Consider the following 21987-nt stretch of genomic DNA (forward strand, 5'->3'; position numbering starts at 1 on the left):
GAAATGATAAAAAGAAGAACAAAGATAGGAAGATGGAGAAAAATGAATGAAACAATGAATTAATGGAGGAAAATTTCAGATCATTAAACTAATCAGCCGAGTGCTGCATCGATTCATGATAACACGAATTGCTTCGGCTCATGCGACGCGCTTGCATTATTTTGATTAGTGAGATATACGTATCCTATTCCTCAATACCACAAACAGTCTTTGTTGGAAATACCCCAGGGAGTGGAAAAAGTGCATACAATGTGTGCGGGCATGCCAGGATGGTAAACGGGGTAAATTAGGCCTGTATGTAAAGCCCTTAGAGAAACCGTAATAAGCGCTATATAATATTATTATTATCATTGTTTTTGTTATTATTATGATACTTATTACTATTTTTATTATTATTAAATGGGGTTTATACTATTTTCTCTGGAAAATTATGCTTCTTTCTAAATATGATATCATAATCTATCGAAATATTAAAGTTTTTTGTTTAAAAAAAAGAACGTCAGAATATTGTTCCAATCGCAGATATTTAGAATTTGTTCCATTCACCATGCCTGGACCTCAACATTTTGTGCTTACTCTACTGGCCTATATAACATATTTCCAACGCTTTACATTGGTATTAGTAATAGTTGAGTTAGATACCCATCGTGATCAAAGTTAAATAAAATGAAAACCAAGCGGTTGTCAGCAATTAGCCATTTTCAAGGGTAGATTGGATTGAACAATTAACCACCCCTCTCCATCTTCCCCCCCCCCCTCTCTTATGTCTTAATTGTTCTTTTTATAGTCCCTTCCAGAAATCCAGAGGTGAAGGTGACACTTGACCTCCTTTTTTTATTCGAAAGAATAATATTGTTCAAGCTCATGCATCTTCCATGTCTGAGGCGAGGTGATCATTGTACGTCACTTGTCGTATTAGATCATGATTATATTTGTGGGTACTCCAGGGTCTTTTTAAAAATTAATATTCATTTATTCATGTATGAATAAAATCATTACTATTCATACATTTTCACGTCCTTAATCGTGTATTCTTTTTAATGACTGTCATAAACCAGGTGGGGATATCGTGACAGATATGTAATACCTTTTACCGAAACGGAAAGTGCGCTATACTGTATAATATGAATAAGATACCTTGGTCCTGATTTATGGACCAAGTCTATCATAAGACTATATCGTCTCTTTGGGCTATTCATTTAAGGCAAATGTTAAATCCATGTTATTCTCAGAGTATTTGAAGTACATTTTCTGTATCATTGTTTCAGTTTTTCAGAACTCACTCTTTCTTTGATATTATTATCACCATTATGACCATAATCATCTCCATATAGCTTTCATCTTGACCATTGTAACCATCATATCATCTCCATATGAACTGATGTTTTTCGTATAAAAAATATACCCATTTTCTGCCGTATCTTTGTATTTAGTGGTGTAATGAGCCAAAATGTTGAGGGGGCTTAATATTGCGTATCGCGTGAAATTCAGTATCAAGAAGTTGAAAAATGTCGACATTTTTGTTACAAAAATCCAAGTTTGTGATAGATTTTGTCATAATATTCGGAAAATGATTTAATTTTACACCCTTATCCATTTCCTTTTTTTTCTTGGTCGTGAAATCATTTTTTTTTTAATTATACGCCCATGAATGTATTTAATTAGTCTAATGAGTTTTAATCTGGGGTTGTCAATTTTTTAAAGCTATCTGCTTATGATGACAACCCCGGCTAACTTTAAATGTTATATCATGTTGGTAGTGGATGATATTTTTTTAGTAAATTAATTCTATGATTCATACCAAAAACAGTAACTTGTTATTGTATGAAAATGTTCTAGAAGAATTATATGAATGTATGCAGAATCTAGTCAAATCAAATATCGGGATTTTATTGAATTAAGTGCTTCTTTATTTTTTTTCATTTATACCATTTCTTCGTAAGGTTTTGAGCATGGAAATGGTTTACATTTGGAATGTCTGACAAAAAGGATTGATATGAATTTTCAGTTTGGATTTTTGTGACCTGCTTTTATCAACCATGTCCTCCGATAACTGAATAATTTGTTGTAACTTTAAAAGTATGACGAAGAATGAATCAGGATAGAGGATTCGCGGTACACAAGGTAGCCCAATGTTGTCGTTGTGTCATTGTCTCGCCTGCATATTAGAGCGAGACTATATGCTTTTCAGACGGCGGCCGCAACATTAAAATCTTATAACCAACGTTAAGTTTCTGAAATATCATAACTTAAAAAGTATATAAACATATTTTATGAAACTAGAACATAAGAGTAATCAATTATCACTGATTATCTTGCTAAAGTTTCAGGTCACATGACGGTCACATGACCAAGGTCAAGGTCATTTAGGGTCAATGAACTTATACTATGTTCGGGGAATCAATATCGACATCTTAACCAAGGTTAAGTTTTTTAAAATCATCACAGTTAAATGAAAATTTATAGATTTAGTTCATGAAAATTGAACATAGGGGTAAGAGTGCACCACTAAAGATCCTGCCTGAGTTTCAGGTCACATGACTAAGGTCTAAGGTCATTTAGGGTCAACAAATTTTGGCCATATTGGGAGTTTTTATGCATGAAATTGTCATAACTTTAAAAGTGTATAGATCTAGTCGATGAAACTTGAACATTAAGAGCAATCAAGTACCCCTAACATCCTGTGCGCATTTCAGGTCACATGATCAAGGTCTAAGGTTAAGGTCAATGAATTTCAGCAGTGTTGGGGGTATTTGTTGAATTGGCATCATAACTCAGAAATTTTATGGATCTAGATCTAGTACATGAAACATAAGGGTAATTAAGTATGAATGATTGTTTAGCAAAAGTCTTGAGTCACATGATTAAAGTCAAATGTCATTTTAGTTAAATGACATAGTACTTTATTATCATATGAATGTTTTCTTTTGTGAATTATTATTCAGTAGTTGTTTTCAAGGTCTACACAGCTTCTGTATCAATTCTTGTAATGCAGGCGAGACTGCCAGAGGCGTTCCACTTGTTTTTCCTTTATCTCTGTTGAATGTTTACTGAGATGCTTTCTTATAGCCAAACGCCTTTTCTAATATTTCTTACTTAAAATTGATACTTTAGGCTGAAAATAATATGATTTGAACTGATAAAGAAAAATTAGACCAAAAAAAAAAACACTGAAAATGATTAATATCGGACAATTGGAATAACAAAGTTATGGCATTTAAAAGATTTGCATTGATTCCTGTGAAACGATTCTAGGCATGTCTTCATGAATATTCAATGTGCAAGCTGATGACGTCATATCCCACTTGTTCTTTTGAATTTTATTATGTGAAATTAGATTTCTTTTTTTCCTTCAAGAACGAAAAAAAAATGAATGACAGCTGAGTTAAGTGCTTTACATATTCATTGATGCAACTTTGTTTATTACAAGGGAGACACATCATTTACACATGTATGAAAAAACGAAACAATTATGATTTCATGTAATAACATAAGAAATAGGAAAGTGGGGACGTGACATCATCATCCCACCTAATAAATATTCATATAACTTCGCTATTTTTTATCAGGCTCTGATGAAATTTTCAGCATTTTGCTTTGAAAATTTTACTTTATTTATTTAGATATAAATATTTACAGCCCGAAGTACCCCTTCAAACTAATAAAAAAAATATGGCGATTTCTTTCAGGTATCGTTTCACCGCATGTGTTTTGCAAGTGCAATAAAAAGAGTTGATTTACTCTTGGAATCTGTGGAGAAACTTTAAATCCGTAGTCCTATATGTAATAATCATAAAACAAAATACCCCTTATGTCAGTTAAATGAACGATCAACGATCTAATTCACTGATTTACTCTTATTGGACATATCATATTGGAACCATGAAATATAATAACTGTAATCGGCTTGCGAGGGGAAAAAGGGAAAATAAATCACTACATGGCATGCATTTTTACTAAAACAATGTTGTACTCACAAATTTAATTAGAATTAACAAGAAAAATCAAGTTTGCATTTTATTTACTAATGTATAACGTCTATCTGCGATTGCAAGAGCCTTTGAGAATTACCCTTACATTAACATGTGTCTAACATTCATTCAAATTGATTGAAAAATCTCATTCATCTTTGTCAGTGCGTCTAATGCATTCTGACACAAACATATATCGTTGTGATGCAGTGGTGCTGGCATTTTAATATGTTCTTGGTTAGAGTTTATTCGAATGAACGTCGTCCTGTGACCGGCCTTTCTAAAGCAGGAAACAAGTTCCTCTGATTTATTCCTAACCTTCCTCATCTGGACACCACATCCAATTTCAAGAATAACAATGGATTTAGGAGATGGTATGTCAGCTAGCTGCTTATCCATCCGCTCCTCCTGTTGTCGGGTGTACGCTCCGAGCCAGCGGGTGTCGACAGCCAAGACGGTGCAAGGACGCGCCGCGTCTCCGCAGCGCCGACAAGTCGGTATGTCCCCGTTGACAGCAAGAGTGGCTTCATCATAGTCCAATGTGACGTCTCTACCGTCCCACACATCATCACAGCATGGCTTGGCACACTGGAACTCATACAGAGATCGATGGCACTCTACTACACGGTCCTTCGGGAACCCAGCCCTCACAAAATGTTGATCGATGTTACTTGTATACACCCACCATTCTGTTTTTGACAAACACCACCTCAAAAGAATGTAGTAGCCCTCATGAGGGGACGCTTTTCGGTAGTCGTCCATGCGTTTGCCGTACACTCCCCAAGCAAATTTTGGATCTTTCAGGAAGATGTTGTCGTTCGATATTTCGAAGACGTTCAGGTCAAGATGGGATATCTCTGGCAGTGCTTTGTGGATGTCCACAAAGTCTGGAATGCCACTGTCCACGCTTAGACCTGCACCGGCCATGATGATAAGGACATCGCTCATTCTAATCGATCTTGCAGCCGACGACAGCACTTGATCCATTTTCTAAATTATATATAAAACTGAATTGCGATGCAGACGCGAAATTAATGGCGAATTCAACAGTAAGATAAATAGAGACTTAACATGTAGAAACCAATGAACATCCGTCATTCCGTCACCTTTCACTCACATGACCAGATGATGACTGACCCGGTCTTCAGCCCGGCCTGCAATGTCAATCATGATATCCAGGAATAACGAGGGCAAAGGCTGGTTTGAGCACGGGGAGGTGGATCTAAATCAAGTTTGGGAAATCAGCTCATGAAAGCAGAAGAAAGGTTACAAATTTCGTTTTGCTTGCCAGTGTAGGAACTTCGTGCACCCAGTGCAAACTCAGACTTCGCCCTTGTAAAATAAAATTGATATTGTGATGTCATAATCATAAAAAAACGATAACAATTGGCTAGTATTTGACTTTGAAACTCCAGGTCCAAAGTCCATGAGTGCCGGTAAAGTGTGTTTCGACGACTGAGCAGGCAGGACCACTGATGTACAGTATAGTAACTGTTTGTTGATTATCATGATGATTGCTGACCATCAGCTCATTCTTTCAATACGTGGCAACACATCTGGGGCGTCGCCACCCGGCGCGGTTCTCCAATCACAATTTTGGTGGGGCTTCGACCTGGCGCGCGCGCTTGATCAATTTTGGACGTTGGTTTGGTTTATTCAACTTTGAAAATGACTCATCGTGGGCAGGGTAGTGTTGTACTATACGTTGGAGACTATACTGATCTGAGCGAGCAGCTACAGACTCCCCTCCCTTTCCCGGCCCAAACTGATAGTATTATGCGAGGGAGCATATAGCAACCGAGCGAAAAAAAAATCACATATTCAAAATGCATGAGAATGATTTTCATAACCATTTCATTATATATGACCAGTGACCAGTCAGGCACTGATGGGTGTAAGGGGGCACTCGACCAAAAAAGTGGTGGGGGTGTGCCGCGGGCCTTGGAGCAGGCTTATTGTAAAAAGGAGGGTCGTCGGAACGGGCTTCGGAACGACAATGTTTGTGAAAACGGGGTCTTTGGAACGGATCGGCAGCGTGTGAGTGCGTATGCATCCCTATGGAACGATCATGCGTGCATGATGCAGATAGCGCAGCCTCCGCCGGGAGCTCTGCGGCCGCTTTTCACCAAATTGCAGCTCATTCAAAGCGATCGGAGCGGCGTAACGAAAAAATATGCGAAGCTTTGGAGCGGATTTCTTTCTTCTTTTTTCTCGATAAGAAGAAAATGCTATGCCTTGGAGCGGCTTTCTTTGTTCTTTCTCTCAACAAGGCAAAAATGCTATGCCTTGGAACGGAAATTTGAGTGTGAAAATGGGGTCCCCTCCGCGGCACATACCCACTATGCATTGTATACTGAGTGCCCCCCCCCCCCGGATGCAGGGCATGTTATTTCATTTAATAAGGAGAACAAGAGTAAAGAAGGGGCTTGTGTTGTTACTCTTCAGTCATTTCATTTACTTAACTTATATGGGAGTGATTATCCAAGTCTATATGAGCGAAAAAAGTTTGAAGAGCGATATTTTTCAAATTACCTTGAACGTCATTACTGTATAATGTGGCAGGGAATTGGGGTTGCATAGCACTCACCCCCCCCCCCCCCTCTTAATCCACGCGTCAATGGAAGTGCCCCCCCCGGGGGTGTGAATGTACGTTGTGACCAGTGAGAAAATTTTAGGAGTGATATCGAGCATTTAGAACTCTTCATTATGAACTGCCTGATGAATGTGCGTCTATACTAGCCTACAACATCTTTAAAGGAAAAGTCCACCCCAACAAAAAGTTGATTTACATAATGATAGAAAAATCCAACAAACATAAAACTGAAGATTTCATCAAAATCGGATGTAAAGTAAGAAAGTTATGACATTTTGAGCTTTCACTTAATTTCACAAAACAAATGCACATCCTGGTCGGTATGCAAATGAGGAGATTGATGACGTCATCCACTCGCTATATTTTTGTGTTTTTTATTATATAAACTATTGTAATTTTCTCCTCATCAACGATTAATTCCTCTCTGAACATGTGGAATTAGTATTGTTTATACTATATGCTTCAGTCAAGTTGGTTATTATTGTCAAATCAGTAAAAAAAATGAAATATTGTATAATTCAAACAATAAAAAACAAAAGAATAGTGAGGGACATCATCAGCTGTCTCATTTGCATGTCACTAAGTTGTGCATATCACAACTTTGATATGGGTTCTGGCTAGATCGAAAAGGGACGTGTTAAGGGCGTTTTGCAGTCAGCCATTAAGGCGATGCATATTTAAATATTAAATAATGTGAGCGCGAAGCGCAAACTGAAAATTTTTGACATTCCGACCCCCCAAAAGCACTTTTTGTAATCATTAACGGAAAAGGTAAATATCCAAACAATTGATGCGAGCGAAAAAAAAGTTATTTCAGACCTAAAAATGGGACACCCTATTCATTTTTTGTAAATCACGAAAATGGGTGGGTAATTTGATATCTTCCTACATTAATGATGCGAGCGCAAAGCACGAGGAGAAAAAAAATTATGTTCTGATCCGAAAGTGGATAATTTTAGCACGTTTTGAATAAAGATCAAGCTGCGTATTTCAATAAACATGTGTGCGCGTGTTTTAGAGTTACACAGAATAGGCATCCTGAATACATTTCATTTTTTATCATGAAAATCAATCATGCGAGCGCGAAGCACGAGCAGAAAATATTTGATCCGGGATGAAAAGGGTGAATTTAAGCACTATTTCAAGCACTGTGTAGGGGAATTGTAAAGTGGATGTTGATAGCACTTAATAAGTGATGCGAGTGTGAAGCGCGAGCTAATATTTTTATTATCATTTTTACCTAGGACCAGGGAGCGTTTCATGAAAGGACTTGTCGGACGTTTTATCCGACAAGTCCCATTTTATCCGACAGTTACCATAGTAACAGTGCCTCATAGCCAATCAGAGTCAGAGAAAGATGTCAGATCTGACAACTTGTCAGACAAAAATGTTGATGAAACACTTTTACCTAGGACCTGGATATTCTAGGCTTAAGGACATTTTGTAATCGTATGAAAATGATGACTATCTTGATTATCTTCTTATTCCTGTTCCTAAGCGCGATATGAAACTTGTCCATATTCCTTTCTGAAAAAGGGACAATTTAGTTATCAGGAATTCATGAAAATTTTGTTATCATATTAATTGATGTAATAAGCCTAATGAGTGCGTGAAATTTGTTAACATTGAGGCTTGGGAACTGGATGGTTTAAGCACTTTTGTAATCATGAATAGGATTCATGAGTTGATATATTTGTAAAAAAAATATGCGAGCCCAAATAGAGGGACGAAATTTTTGATAAACCGTCATTAAAGGGGTAATGTCTGTTATAGAATTGATATATAAAGAATCTTATGGGATAAAGTAAAGACAATATGTAGGCCTACTTGGCAAATCAAGTAATGCTGCAAAAAGCTGCAAATGATATTCACAACATAAAACGGACATTTACATAGCACTTAAAAAAATCAATTTGTAAATCAAACAAAATGATGAAAGCTCGATGTCCGAGCTGAAATATGCTATTGACTAAAAACTTGATATTTTAATCTACCTATCTGCCTATGAGCAAGATGTGTATCTCATCGAAAAGGCAATGAGAGCGCGAAGCGCAAGCGAAAATTCAATATAGTGACATGAAACATCTTTTAAAATCATTTTCCAAGACTTCCCCTTTACCTAATTTTATTCACTCGTCTCCCTCCTCTTATTTTTCCTCCTTTCTTTCCCCTTCTTTTTCTTTCTTTCCCCTTTTTTCATTTTTCCCTCCGCCAATAGGGGGGGGGGGCGGTCCCCTGGATCCGCCTATGAGTAATAGTGCTAAAGATCGCCATGATTATTCTCATTGGACACAACACGGTAATTGGGCGCAAAATTTCTAGAAAGTAATTATATCGAGCGAGCGGAAAAATTTGCCATTTCTTTATAATGGAAAGCTAATTTTGAAATATTTTTTATACATTATTCAGAAAATGAAATATTATTTCACCCGTTCCTTTTCTTTTTTTAATTCCCGTTTTGTCCTCATTTTCTGTCCTTTTTTACTTTGACCCCCCCCCCCCCAATTAACTGCCCCTTTCTTTTTTTTCCTTCGCTTTTCAAATTTTTATTATATTTTACCTTTTATTATCTTCATTCCCTTACATTTTGATATTCGCATCATTTCTGTTCTGTTCCCTTTTTATTTTTTTTTTCCTTCAAATCCTCTGCCCCCTCTCTTTTCCTTACTATTAATTCCTCCGCTTAAATCCCATAATCGTTCTTTCCCGTTGACGGTTTTTCTTCTCTTTCTTCTTTCCAAAAAGTTCTTTTAACAGTTTTCTGTTTTTTCTCATTTGAAGCGGAGATTCCCTCTCATTTCTTTTGTTTACATTTTCTTTCCCGTCCTCTTCTTTCCCTTTCACTTTTCCTTGTTTCAGTTCCATTTTTGTATTTTTTCCCTGCATTTCGTTCTGTTACTTTTCCTGTTTCCTCGTTTCCTTTTCTCGTCTTTTTAAATCATCTCTCCCTTTTCTTATTTGTTTCAAAATCTCCTCTTCTCTATCCCCACACACTCTCTCCCTTCCTTTCACATTTCCTGGTGGTATGCCGATTTTCCAGTTGACAGATACAAATATGGACGGTTTGCCATGTTTGCGTTACAGTCACAAAATACGCTATGTTGTTTCAGTTGTCGTAACTGTTAGATTATATTTGAAATTATTCCATAAATAATATTTTCGACAACAGGCGCATATAAAAATGAACACAAATATAACATATTCTCTTTCATGAATAGTTTATTCTATCTTTTCACAATATCAAATTAGAATAGATAATCAGAATTTGAGAAGACAATAGTATATATGTATTGGTCATTGGAAAAACACAATGATACACACTTTTCATATTTTGCACAGATCTTTTTTTATTCTATTATATTAACAAAAATAATTGATGTGGGAAAGCCTATATACTATTGGTACCAGATGTATTCTCAAATTACAAAATGAGAGTCACTGCTGTGTGTTTAACCCCCCCCCCCCCGCCCACCAAATATGAAAATTTATAAGTACTTTCAGAAATGTACTTCAGTTTAAATAAAATTTGTGCATATCACATACGTAAATGACATTGCATGATATATTGCTTGACTGTCATCTAAATCATTCAGTTGACGTTTGAGACATATATTGTTGAAATCATAAAAGAAATTAACTCACAAAATTCAAGGTCTATCTTCATTTCTAAAAACTTCAAATATACAAGGAATGGAAAGCTATAGGATATATTCATACAAATCAATATATTCACAATTCATTTATATATGGCTTGCTCTAACCTGAAAACCTTGATCTTCAATTTATTTTGAAATCACAAATATATACATTAAATTTCCCTGAGCAATTATATACAATCAATTTTACATGAATTAAACATTGGTGAGTTTTTTAGTTCTATGATTTAAAAAAAGGAAATTGATCTTTGCAGCCGTTTTAAAAGGATGAAAGTTGCATAATGATATACATGATCGCAGCAAATGAATAACATTCCCAAAGCATGATTGAAGTCATGGAGAAAAAATACTTCCGACTTGGGACTTGTAAATAAATTTATCAAATAGGCAGAAAAAAATTTGCTATTTTTTTGAGCACCGGACCCAAAGTAAAGAAAACCAGAATGTATGCTTTCACATGAATATGGAAATCAGCGCATTAGAGAATAGGGAGAATACCCCTTTTAACGGTAGTACACAGGTAAGAGACTTTCATTGAATATTGAATTTCATCAGTTTAAATGGCAAATTAACATGATTCCAAAAGCACATATGCTCACGTTAATGTACACCTTGTTTTATATTATATTTAGTTTGGAAAGGAATGAATTGTTCTTATAATGAAGTGACAGTAATTTAGCGTTCTTGTACATTCTTTCCACATAGTGAAAATAAATGACACACAACCATGCCGTGATGAATAAATTGTGACATCGAGATACCAAGTGAAACATTAAGTTTTGCTACATGAAAAAGACCTGTTCAACAGGAATATAAAAAAATGATATTGCATCAGAGATTATCCCCCAAAATTCTGCAAAATATGCCCCAGATATTATTTTCTTGCATATTGACAACTCGCACACAAAGTTACCTCAAATATTCATTATTTGATGAACCATAGTCAAACAAGCCATTTAATTTAAACTTACTTAATTACCCCCCCCCCCCCCCCCCCCATAACTGAGATGCAATACAGATCTGTACAAAAATATCCCAATCATCCCATAATTTTCGCACTATAATTACAAAAAATGTTAAAGTGAATTTCCTGTCCAAAACATAGACTGAAGTTTCAACCTAAAGCATCAATAATGAATCTGTAATTGGGATCATCATGAGTTTATCTGAAAACAAACATATAATCTTCCTGTATGTAGTTTTCATTAGATGCCCCCCCCCAAAAAAAAAAAGGGATGTAAAAAATATTATGTGCATTCCCCATTCATGTGCAAAAATGCACACAATTATATTATTATTAAAACACAATAGTGCATCTGTAAAATAATTAAATCCACCACATGTGGTCAATGACCCCACAATGGCCTCATAAATAAAAGTAACAAAAATAAGTTGGTATTTTTCCAAGCAACACTTAGAAGCAAATGTATCAGTGTTGCTTGGATTATATCAGTTTAATTCAGATTAGATTGATGTATATAAAATTGCTTTCAAGAATCTCAAAACTAAGCAAGTTATTTCTACCAACTTAAGAAAACAAACATAAACAAACTATGCGATGTTTCTTTTTTACAAAATACCAAAATATGGCATATCACATGTGTGTAATTAATCCGAGTAATCTCATTTCACAACTAAAAATAGTAAAACATAAGTAGAGTTAAACTTTTTTTTTCTTTGTTTAAAACTATTTAAATCATAAATCTTATTTACAACTTAACAATTCATATTTTTATATGAACACAAATATGCACTGTGCATCACAGGTTTTAATGACACTGTCCTTTGCTTAAGGTGTTTAAGGTCAAAGGCCATGTATCAAGTTTGTCTTGCACAACAATTCGTCAGCCTCACAGCCTGCCACAACCCCCTGCCATTAACAAAGCAAGCAATTACATTACCTGCACTCATATGTATCATACTACATATTTTTTGTGTTTTAGGGAGGGGCAAATCTTAACTCTTACTAAGATTATGTCATGGAGGCAGATCACAGAGGAAGTAAGACAGAAGGGATGTAACAGGATAAGTGCCATATCAGGCAAGCTATATGCAAGACTTCACTTGTACAGCCTTTTTAATACCTATTCACCATTAAATAAGCAACATGCATTTGAGCTCTGCTCCAAAGGGAAGATACATTCCCTTTACTTAGCTAGCACTGTGATCAAAGCACGTCTTGAGATTTCAGCAATCTCCGTCAGTTCTTCGATCTTCGCCCTCAACTCTGCATTTTCCTTTTCCAGGGTTACAGCGGTTAATGCCAGATCATTTTCCCGCTTCTTCCTGTTTTGGCGCGCTCGCTTACACGCGACATTATTCTTGACTCGGCGTCGACGGTATACGTCATCTTCGGAACAAGCCGTCACTCTGGAGGCTCCGCTTTTCGAGGTTCGCGACTTCTTAGCTACGTGGCAGGTATTCTCCTCTTCCACATCTTCAGACTTGACTTGTGTTGTGACGTTGGCTGTAGACAGAGCAAAAGAATCATCTTTCGTAGTCAACAGGTAATCAAGAGACGATTGGTTGTCAGTAGTCGTTGGGTTATCAATCAGGCTTCGCACAGCGGCAGCATCGACAGTAGATGTAGGACCAGTCTCTTCAGCCTAAAAAGTCAAGAGAAAAACAAACAAAGAAAAAAAAATCAGCACGAGGTTCAACTGAACTAAACTCGATGAGTAAATTGACATATGGTGTTAACTGAAAGAGTACCAGCACACAAGATTATAATTTGATGAGATAAAAAGTAAACGGCTGTGAAAATCACTTTGTCTTTATCAAGCAGTTCAAGGTACGATTAAACAGAATAGCAGCGAATGAACAATGCAGTAATGCACAATATATTTACCATTCCAAAAAATCTTCGGTATCCTATCAGTCTCACCATGATAAACAAATACAAACAAATTTGGGATAGAACTTTCATAACTGGAAATAAAGTTAAATTATTTCATAAAGCAGGCATCAAAATGCAGATAATCCACAGGAAATGGTTATGTATCCAATATCAGATCCTTTAATCAATGAATGATATCATAATATGAAGTCTATTAACTGAAACATACGAGATAGTGAGAACTGTATGTAGTGAGGCTAGCTTGAATGCAGCTATCAACAAATATATTTGTGGGAGAAAGCAACTATGTTTTGGCTTCAAATAGCTGTGTGTTTCTCATTTCACTGCATTGTGCAATACCCGACCGATGCAAAAATAGCAGGAAATAGTCTTGGCAACAAAGCCAGGAAGCTGACTGCAAGGACAAAGTACATGTAGAGGGTGCAGAATCGCTATTCACTCCTGTATATTAATAGCACAGGGGACACAAGAGCTGACATGTCTATTTGCACACCGCGAGTGTATTGCACCATCACTTTGCAATGCTATGGCATCATAAATATTCATGAGGTAGCATAGGCCCCGCCCACAAATCTATGACAAAATAGTAATGCTGGTCAAAAGCTGGCGGTGTAGCCTAGCCTGGAAATTCAGGCTAATGATGAACATGTACTCAAAACATGACAGGTGAAAAGTGACAGTATATTTATACACATTAAAGGCTTTCAGATTAATTTCCTTGTATTAGATCATTACCTACAGACCAGATCTAAGATCTACTCATAATCTAAATATTAGTTTACCACATTTGGTAAAATATTACTTCTATCTGGCTTTGGCATAGTCTCATAAAACCTGGCATTATTATTGAATTTGATGTTTTTCAACTGACTTATTGACTACCCCCCCCCCTTAGAGGCCCTTTTATCTGAAATTTAAATGACACATAATAAACAATACAAGATCCCAAGGATTTTCCCAGGGTATGAGAATTGCATCAGCCAAAAATCTGACTTTTGCTCCTGACAAAATGGAGGTTGACTCACTGACTCACTTTATATTAAAGCTTTCTTGCATACAAAGAGATGGATATTGCATCATGATTATTTCTGGTGATTAAACTTAAGAACAGGGAACCTGCCTCTTCCCTGGGAATTTGACCACTAGATTAGTCATATGCTTTGTAAACCCTAACATTGACACTATTATGGTTTCCTTTTTGGAGGGGGGAGAGGGTTTGGAAAGATTCATTTCTAACGTCGAAATTTAACCTTATTTTACTAAATTTTCCATCCTTGGCCCCATATGATTTGGGGTCAAGCTGAGGGCTACTTAATGTTCCATTTTTAGCATCCTTCTACACACATGAAAGTTATACAGACAAGGTTTGACTGTGACGTAAATGAAAAACTATGAAAATATTAAATTTCACTAACTTACCGGAACCAGAAACTCTTCTAAGTCGGTGAACGTGTTGAAGAAATGCTCCAACGTGGAGTCCACCTCGGCGGGGCTCAGCCCTTCCTCGTAATCGCTCATCTCGCTACAAGATGAGGTCGAGGCGAGCTGGCCCCTTCTGCCTCCATCGAGTCCACCCTTCGGTTCTTCCGGAGACGGGGCGAAGTCGCTGAGGTCCGCCACTCCGTCTCCTTCAGTTGCTATGGGCGATGACACACCCTCAACGTCAGGCTTGGTGTTGAGGATTTCCTGGAGGTCTGGGAAGAGCTCTGCGAGGTCCACGGTGCTGGTTGCCGACGGGTCCATCCTGGTACTGTCGATGACACTATCCGCTGTGGTCAGTCCTGAAGTCATGTCCATTTCCGCTGTTATAGGATAAAGTGATGTGCAGTGATTTTCAAATGAACCTCACTTCATACCCCTTTTTGAACAGGAAATTCCAGAGAACTCTAATTAAAGCTATACATTCATGGCTAAGGGTCCCATTACATTACACTACATGAGCTTTATTGAGCATAATAGTTGTATCTGTACTTTTGGTTAATTTCCACTTTCAGATTATGACATACCTAATAAGCTTTGCTCCAGACCACTGGTATAACATGTAAGTGTGCTACAATATGCTCAGATACTCTTGGGATACAATTCTGCCTGCAAGATGCATATAGACTTTTCTTCATTCAAATACAACATACGAATCTATGAAATACTTACTGTTAAACAGGCCACTCTGATGGGTGACGCTCTGTGGTGCAGCATTCTCCCACTGTTGCTCCACTAAAAATACCTCCTTCTTCACTTCTATACCCTCCACCAGGTCGACAGGGAAAGGGCAGGTCGCCCCAATCCTGTCGACTTCTTTTATTGGCGACATCATTAATGAGTGCCTCGAGTGATAGCTTGGATACGTAGATTGCCATGGTAATTCAAAGAATGAATCGTCTTCGTACGTAGCCACTGTAAAATCTAAGGTTCCAAAATCTGGAAGTTCCGGGGGGTTAATGTTGACCCCTGTAGATTCAAAGAAAAATATGGAAACACAACACAATTACTTAGATTTGTAATATTGAATGAGACATATTTTGACATACGAACAATGTAAAATAATTTTTGGATCAATAGTTATTTATTGGCATCTATCTCAATTCTTCTAAGTTCTATCTGAGGGTTATGAAGTGTTCACGGATCAGCTCAGAATATATATATAGTTATATGAGCTCTGCGCACTTTTTATAGTAAAATTCAGAATCAGATTCAAATCAATGAATGAATGATTCAAATTTTGCAAATCAAAATAAACAATCTCAAAATAAAAGAGATCAAGCAGAAGCATATATCATTTTGGTATCATACTTCATTGCTACAGGAAAAATCACTCATCAGAAATCACAAATATCGCTAAATATATAGCACCATTGAAAATACTTTTCATGATTAGCCGCGAGCCGGGCGCGGCAGTAATCGAGATATGTCTTTCTCATGTGCATGTCTATGGGCGTTTCACAGTGAGCAACGTACATCTTGTACGGCATCCCCGATGACATGGTCTTATGTTCTTGCAAAAATCACAAAAACTAAGCAAAATTCATCACACATAATATAATGGTTAACTACCTTATTAGCACTTCTCGTAAGAGAAACCGGTTTTTCTTGCCGGTAAGTCGCCTTTCGCTCTCCTTTCGCGGATTTTCCACCGCGAATCCTGACCCATTTACTTGCAACAACGATCTTCTGTCAAATGGTACAGTGCATGGGTTTCCATTGCAATATATTGCGACATCTTCGTGCCGAAAATAGCAGGTGATGTATTACTCTTGGGCCAATAAGGCTCATTTTCATACATTACTTCATTGCCGTCCAATCAAAACACTCGAAATCGACTGAAAATAAGTTATTCATATGGTAATGAGTTATCATTGAAGCGGGAGTGCAGTGATACGAGTGTTGTGACGACAGAAATGCATGCATGTATACACATGTTGGACAAGTCGTTGGATATATATTTTAATTTATTTCACATTTTATGGTTTCTATTTTGTCAATTGAAATTGACGTATTGTTTGTATATAGGCCTACTCTACTCATGGACCTAGTAGGTCCATCACTTTCGTGATATTTGTTCTGAAATCATCATAAATCAAATTGACTTGAGAAATGATGTACGTTATATTAGATTGTCTTTTAAAAAATAGGATACATCTATAAATACTGTCAGTATTTCAATAATTACGTTTTCAAGAAATTCTTAATTGATTAAGGACACATCGACCATGATCTGTTACAATGGCGTACAGATCTGAGGGGGGGGGGCTTGGGTTCTTGCCCCCCCCCCCCCCCCCCCCGATAACAAACAAAAAGAGAGAAGGGGATAAAGGAAAAGAGAGAAGGGTACAGGGGTGAAATGTGATATTATTTGATGAAAGTCAAACACGAAATTGGATTTTCATTATAAAGATCTCTTTTTTTAACACAAGTCAGTTCTCGTGAACATGATGTAGTACATAATGGTATGCGGGATATCTGTGATGATACTGATAATAATGGGGGAAGATGATGATGATGTTGATGATGATAGAACTAATGATAATAATAATGGTGATGATGATGATGAGGATGATGATAATAATAATAATGATAATAATAATAATGATAATAATAATAATGATAATAATAATAATGATAATAATAATATTTGTAATAATGAATATTGTGAAAATGATGAGGAAAGCAACAACTATAATGACCAAAAATAACTTAATGATTATACTGTGCTCCCTCCAAGTTTTGAGGCCTCTGTTTGTGGGAGTATCGATAGGCCAAGGTGAACTCGAATACAAAGTCTATGAATCGAGAACAAAACTTGATTTGACGTCATAGAGTGTTAACACACAAAATATTTCACGTCATCTTTTGTATAAAAAATCCCTATTCCGCTGTAGTTGTGGATACATAAACTTTTTTTAGGCGGATGCAAGCATAAGCAGGTCGTATTTTGGCAAATATTAGTCTACCTCGGACACAAAAGAGTGTGGATATCTAGACTAGCAAAACGGAAAATAACTTCCTCATGAATGAACATGTTCATGGTTCCGCCAGAACGTCATTTCTGACATCATTAGCTTGTTTATATCGTTGTTAATATAGCACTGAAGGGGCGATCGAATACAGGATGGGATGTAGAAAGTGTTTAGGAAAATCTGTTTTTTTTAAATATTTTGTGAAGGGGGGCAGGCATATTGAATAGGACACGGTTTTTCCTGGGGGCAGAGCCGGGTCCTTGCTTTTTCAGGGGGGCACGGGCCATTTTTTCCGATGTGTGTGTGTGTCACAAGGGCGGATCCGACTCTTGCCAATAGGGGACGGGGCCCGAAATTATCTTCACCTATATTTTCCCCGATCAGTCACTTCTTAGGTTTATTCTTATAAAACAACATAAACATGAACTAATGTCATAAGCCTTATAAAAAAAATTAAAGAAAAGTGCGAGCGCGAAGCGCGAACGATTTTTTTTTTACTTTCATGTTCTTTGTCCGAAAATTTAATATTCTGGGCAATGTTATGCGTGATCCTGAACAAGATTCCTATGTAACTAGATGGTTACTACTGGTTTCTGCACGAGCAGAAATTTGTATTAACTGTTCTAGCATTATCTAAAAGGGACCTGTTAAGGACTGCTTACAGTTACCCACTGGGTGTTGTGGCGTGCGCCTGTAATCCAAGCTGTGGGGAAATTACAAATTGATGCAGAGGTTCGAGCCCTGGTCACGTCTTTCGGATGGTGACGTTAAAGGTCGGTCCCAGACGTAAATAATCATATCTGATTGATACACGTCTGACAAAACTCAAATACACACACACACACACCCACGAAGACGGTATATATTTCAATAATGCGAGCGCGAAGCACGAGCAAATTTTTCTGACATTCCGACTTTAAAAATGGTCATTCTAAGCACTTTTTTATTAATAAATCGGATAGGTATGAAACTAAACAATTGATGCGAGCGCGAAGCGCGAGAGGAAGAAAATTGAGATTTTAGACCTGAAAGCAGGACACTCTATTCATATTTTGTAAATCATTAATAGGATATAGTTGATTGGGTATCATTAATAATGCGATCGTGAATCGTGAGCATACAATTTATTCTGATGTGAAAATAATTTGAATACATTTTGAATTAAAAAAAACATGCAGGCTATCGCGCATGTTTTAGATTTAGACATAGAATCTGGGCATTCTGAATTTGTTGAATGGAACATTATGGAATACACGGAGACAATATGAGCTTGGCAAATCAAACAATGTGACCACGCAGCGTGAGCTTAGAATGCTCATAGGTAGACCATAAAACGTACATTTTACAGAGCACTTAAAATTGTAAATGAAAAAAATAATGAAAGCTCGATATCTGAGCTAACATGTTTGGTATATTGACTTCAAAACTTGCTCCATATCAGCCTATTGAGCAAGATATAAATCTCATCGAACAGATAATTCTCGCGCGAAGCGCAAGATTTTTTTTATATAGTAACATGAAAGATTTTTTTTGCAAGTCTTTCCCTCACATTTTTTATTTCATTCACTTGTCTTCCTCCTCTTATTTTCCTCTTATTTTTCTCTTCTTTTCGTCTGTCTTTCTTCTTCTTCTTTTCCTTTTATCTTTTCTTCTTTCTCCTTTTTTTCCACTGCCGATTTTTTTCGGGGGGGGGGCACGTGCCCCCCCAGCCCCCCCCCGTAGCTACGCCACTGGCGCTGGCCTGCTATTTGCCGAAACCCTGGGGAACAGAGAAAGGGGCCGGATGACATTTTTGGCCCCCATCCCATAAACACTCCAAATCTGGCCAGAAGAATTGCATGCCAGGGGGCATAATAATGTGTTTGTAATAGTCGAAGAAAGTAAATGGACGTTCGACTTATAGTGCTTTGGGTTTTGTTTGTACCTAATTGCCTGACATATATTATTTCAAAAGAAAACATAAAAACTTGAACCAGGGGCAGTCAATTTATAAAGAAAATTTGATTTTAAATCGATCAGACGAGGTACGGGCATTCGGAATTATGAATGTCATGCGTTCTTAATTTTTGCAACTGACTCAATGAGATTGTCTGTTCTGATTGCTTACTTTTTATCATGAACTTCCAGTGATGATCCGATGAAAAATAATCCTAGAGAAGCGAAGGTGTGATGCACAGGAAGAAAGATTCAAGCACTGTCACTCCGTAATCTCCATGATTACACTGCAGCTCGCATCTTCAATATTCCATGAGTTAGGATTAAATTCCCTCGAAGTATCACTGTAAAAAGGTGACAAGATTAAAGAGCACCATAAAATCCATATTCACAGTATGATATTCTATGCGCGTTTGATGGACCATAATTTGTCCAAAATCAATATTCTTCGAGATATTGCATGTGGAAAGGAGAAACACTTATTCTTCTAAGGTGCTACCAAAACACGCGTATAGGCCGGCAGTACATTGTCAGTTTGGTCACCTTGTTCTCTCCCATCCAGTAGCATGCAGGGGATCTGAATCATGGAATGGTCGTTCTTAAATCATCGGTGCCTTTATAATACCTCCATAGGCTGAAGAATATTCTAGAATGTTTATCATGTTGGTCGAGTCTCGGCGAAAAAAAATTATTATGGAGCTGATCTCGAAACTTCTATGCTGAATATTGTTACTGATGGTGGAGATGATTCACCTACATAGTCTGAATCTACAAACAAAATAATACTATATATAAACTAAGATGAATTTTTAACTTGATTGTTAAAATAGTGATCATCTATACTCCCGGTCTTTAGCCAATTTGCTTTCCTTGAATTTCAAGAGATTATGATTTCCAACTGTTTATATCGTGAAAAGGTCAGCATTCGATAAAAAAAATCGATAAGCCCAAATACACCGCATAGATATAAACGTGTCTGCTCATTGAAGACTATATGAAAAGGCACCGAAGTACATCCATTGTCGACCAATCACAAAGCGAGATACGAATACGTGGCTCCAAAATACTGCCAGCGCGGGAAATCCATATTCACTTCGATGTTTCTATTACGTGCATGCGAAGTAAGGCCGTGCCGCCCCCCGAACTCTTTTTAAGAAGCGGCCTTTTTTTTAATTATCAAATGATTAATACTAGGCTGTTGATGTGTGGATTAATCTGTAAATGCAGTCAAAGTGCTTAAATTTGCCAAATTTTTGCAATCTAAAAAAATGCAAAATTTCACGAGCTCAATCTAATGATTTTGACCTTGAATTTTTTTATACAGTTGGTTAAAATTTAGCAAAATGGGTATAGGGGTTTCAGTATCTTGTCAGCTGGAGTGGAGGGGGCACTGTTGGGAGACTGCCCACCCCTTACGATTTTTTTAACAACAACAAAACAAAGCATGCTCTATATAATCAGCATCTCAGTGACGTAAGTAAAGTCTAATGAGCCAACAATTTTGAGGGGCCAGACATATTTAGCGTATGTGGCAAAATTTGAAGCTGCACTCAGCGAGCGGGCAGTTGACTTTTTATTACTAATTTTTGGATAGCTAAGTTTTGACATAATATCTTAGAACTGACTATAATATCATTTTTCACTTACATTTCCTTTGTTCTGTTTTATAGTCGCAAACTGGGGGTCCAATAGATTCTCCCTTATCGCCAATACACCAGCTAGTAGGCCCATATTCTTCATACTTGAAATAAATTGTTCACATTTTTTTCTTTCTTGTCGGCCCTGATCTTCCTCCCACTTTAAAAAATCTTGGTGCCACGGCCATACCGCTGTTTACAAAAAAACTCCATTATATTATAATTATCACAAATATGGCAATATCTTAGTTTATGATGTCAATGGGTATTACGAAATCTCTTATATTTTCAGGGTGTGCAATTGACAGTAGGGGCACTTTTCAACTAGGAAGCAAAATGACATTTTTTTGGGGGGGGGGATCGACAAAGGCACATGAAATTTTTGGTTCACAAAATCAAGCAAAAAGCGCCCTTTTTTTCTGTATAGGCCCTACCTACTTGAAAAGGGACTAAAGAATGTTTGCAGTGACTCCAAATCACCAAAATAAGTAGATAATGCTAGCGCGACGGAGCTGATTTCTTGATATGATATGCCGAGCACTTTCGCCAGTGCTGGGATATTGATGCGAGCGCTTTATAGCCAAATTAGCACGGGCTAAAAAGTTGTAATATACAGCCTTAAAAATGTATATATATAGCGTATCTCGCTAAAATAAATAGGGAAAACTCAAATAACGAGAAGAATATGGATTGACCCGAACGCTTGATTTTTAATCCTCATATTATGTTATAATTTCTCGAGCTGACAGCCACTGGAATCTGGATGCGAGTAAAAATGTAAGTGAGTTTTCAAACTTTGCAGATCGAGTGAAAATACTCCAATATACAGCTTGAGGAGGATATTTTGACAGCTTTTCATGTGTATTTTTTTCTTCCAGTTTTAA

General features: G+C 37.0%; 2 protein-coding genes across 3 annotated transcripts; both read right to left on the reverse strand.

The window, feature by feature from the left end:
* Positions 1-4100: 4100 nt before the first annotated feature.
* LOC121412099 (NAD-dependent protein deacetylase 2-like) lies at positions 4101-4958 on the reverse strand. The gene has a single exon (XM_041605008.1). It carries the CDS (start codon positions 4956-4958, stop codon positions 4101-4103), a length of 858 nt encoding a protein of 285 aa, XP_041460942.1.
* A 4807-nt stretch (positions 4959-9765) lies between these two features.
* LOC121411556 (thyrotroph embryonic factor-like) lies at positions 9766-16278 on the reverse strand. 2 transcript variants are annotated; one of them, XM_041604348.1, is made up of 4 exons: positions 16129-16278; positions 15229-15525; positions 14497-14879; positions 9766-12826 (listed from the first exon to the last, which is right to left on the reverse strand). In XM_041604348.1, exons 2-4 carry the CDS (start codon positions 15389-15391, stop codon positions 12368-12370), a joined length of 1005 nt encoding a protein of 334 aa, XP_041460282.1. In that variant the 5' UTR covers positions 15392-15525; positions 16129-16278; the 3' UTR covers positions 9766-12367. The 2 variants fall into 2 exon arrangements, with proteins under 2 accessions (XP_041460282.1, XP_041460283.1); XM_041604349.1 differs by lacking the exon at positions 16129-16278 and having other exon boundaries at positions 14497-14935.
* Positions 16279-21987: the final 5709 nt, after the last annotated feature.

Source organism: Lytechinus variegatus, chromosome 3 (genome assembly GCF_018143015.1).
Source record: "Lytechinus variegatus isolate NC3 chromosome 3, Lvar_3.0, whole genome shotgun sequence".
NCBI lineage: Eukaryota > Metazoa > Echinodermata > Echinoidea > Temnopleuroida > Toxopneustidae > Lytechinus > Lytechinus variegatus.

Excerpts from the sequence above, each read along its gene's own strand:
- LOC121412099 (XM_041605008.1), bottom strand. The coding sequence starts at position 4,958 with ATGGATCAAGTGCTGTCGTCGGCTGCAAGATCGATTAGAATGAGCGAT.
- LOC121411556 (XM_041604348.1), bottom strand. The coding sequence starts at position 15,391 with ATGATGTCGCCAATAAAAGAAGTCGACAGGATTGGGGCGACCTGCCCT. Across the intron at positions 14,880-15,228 it reads TCAGAGTGGCCTGTTTAACA|CGGAAATGGACATGACTTCA; the intron begins GTAAGTATTTCA and ends ATCCTATAACAG. Across the intron at positions 12,827-14,496 it reads TAGAAGAGTTTCTGGTTCCG|GCTGAAGAGACTGGTCCTAC; the intron begins GTAAGTTAGTGA and ends TTGACTTTTTAG.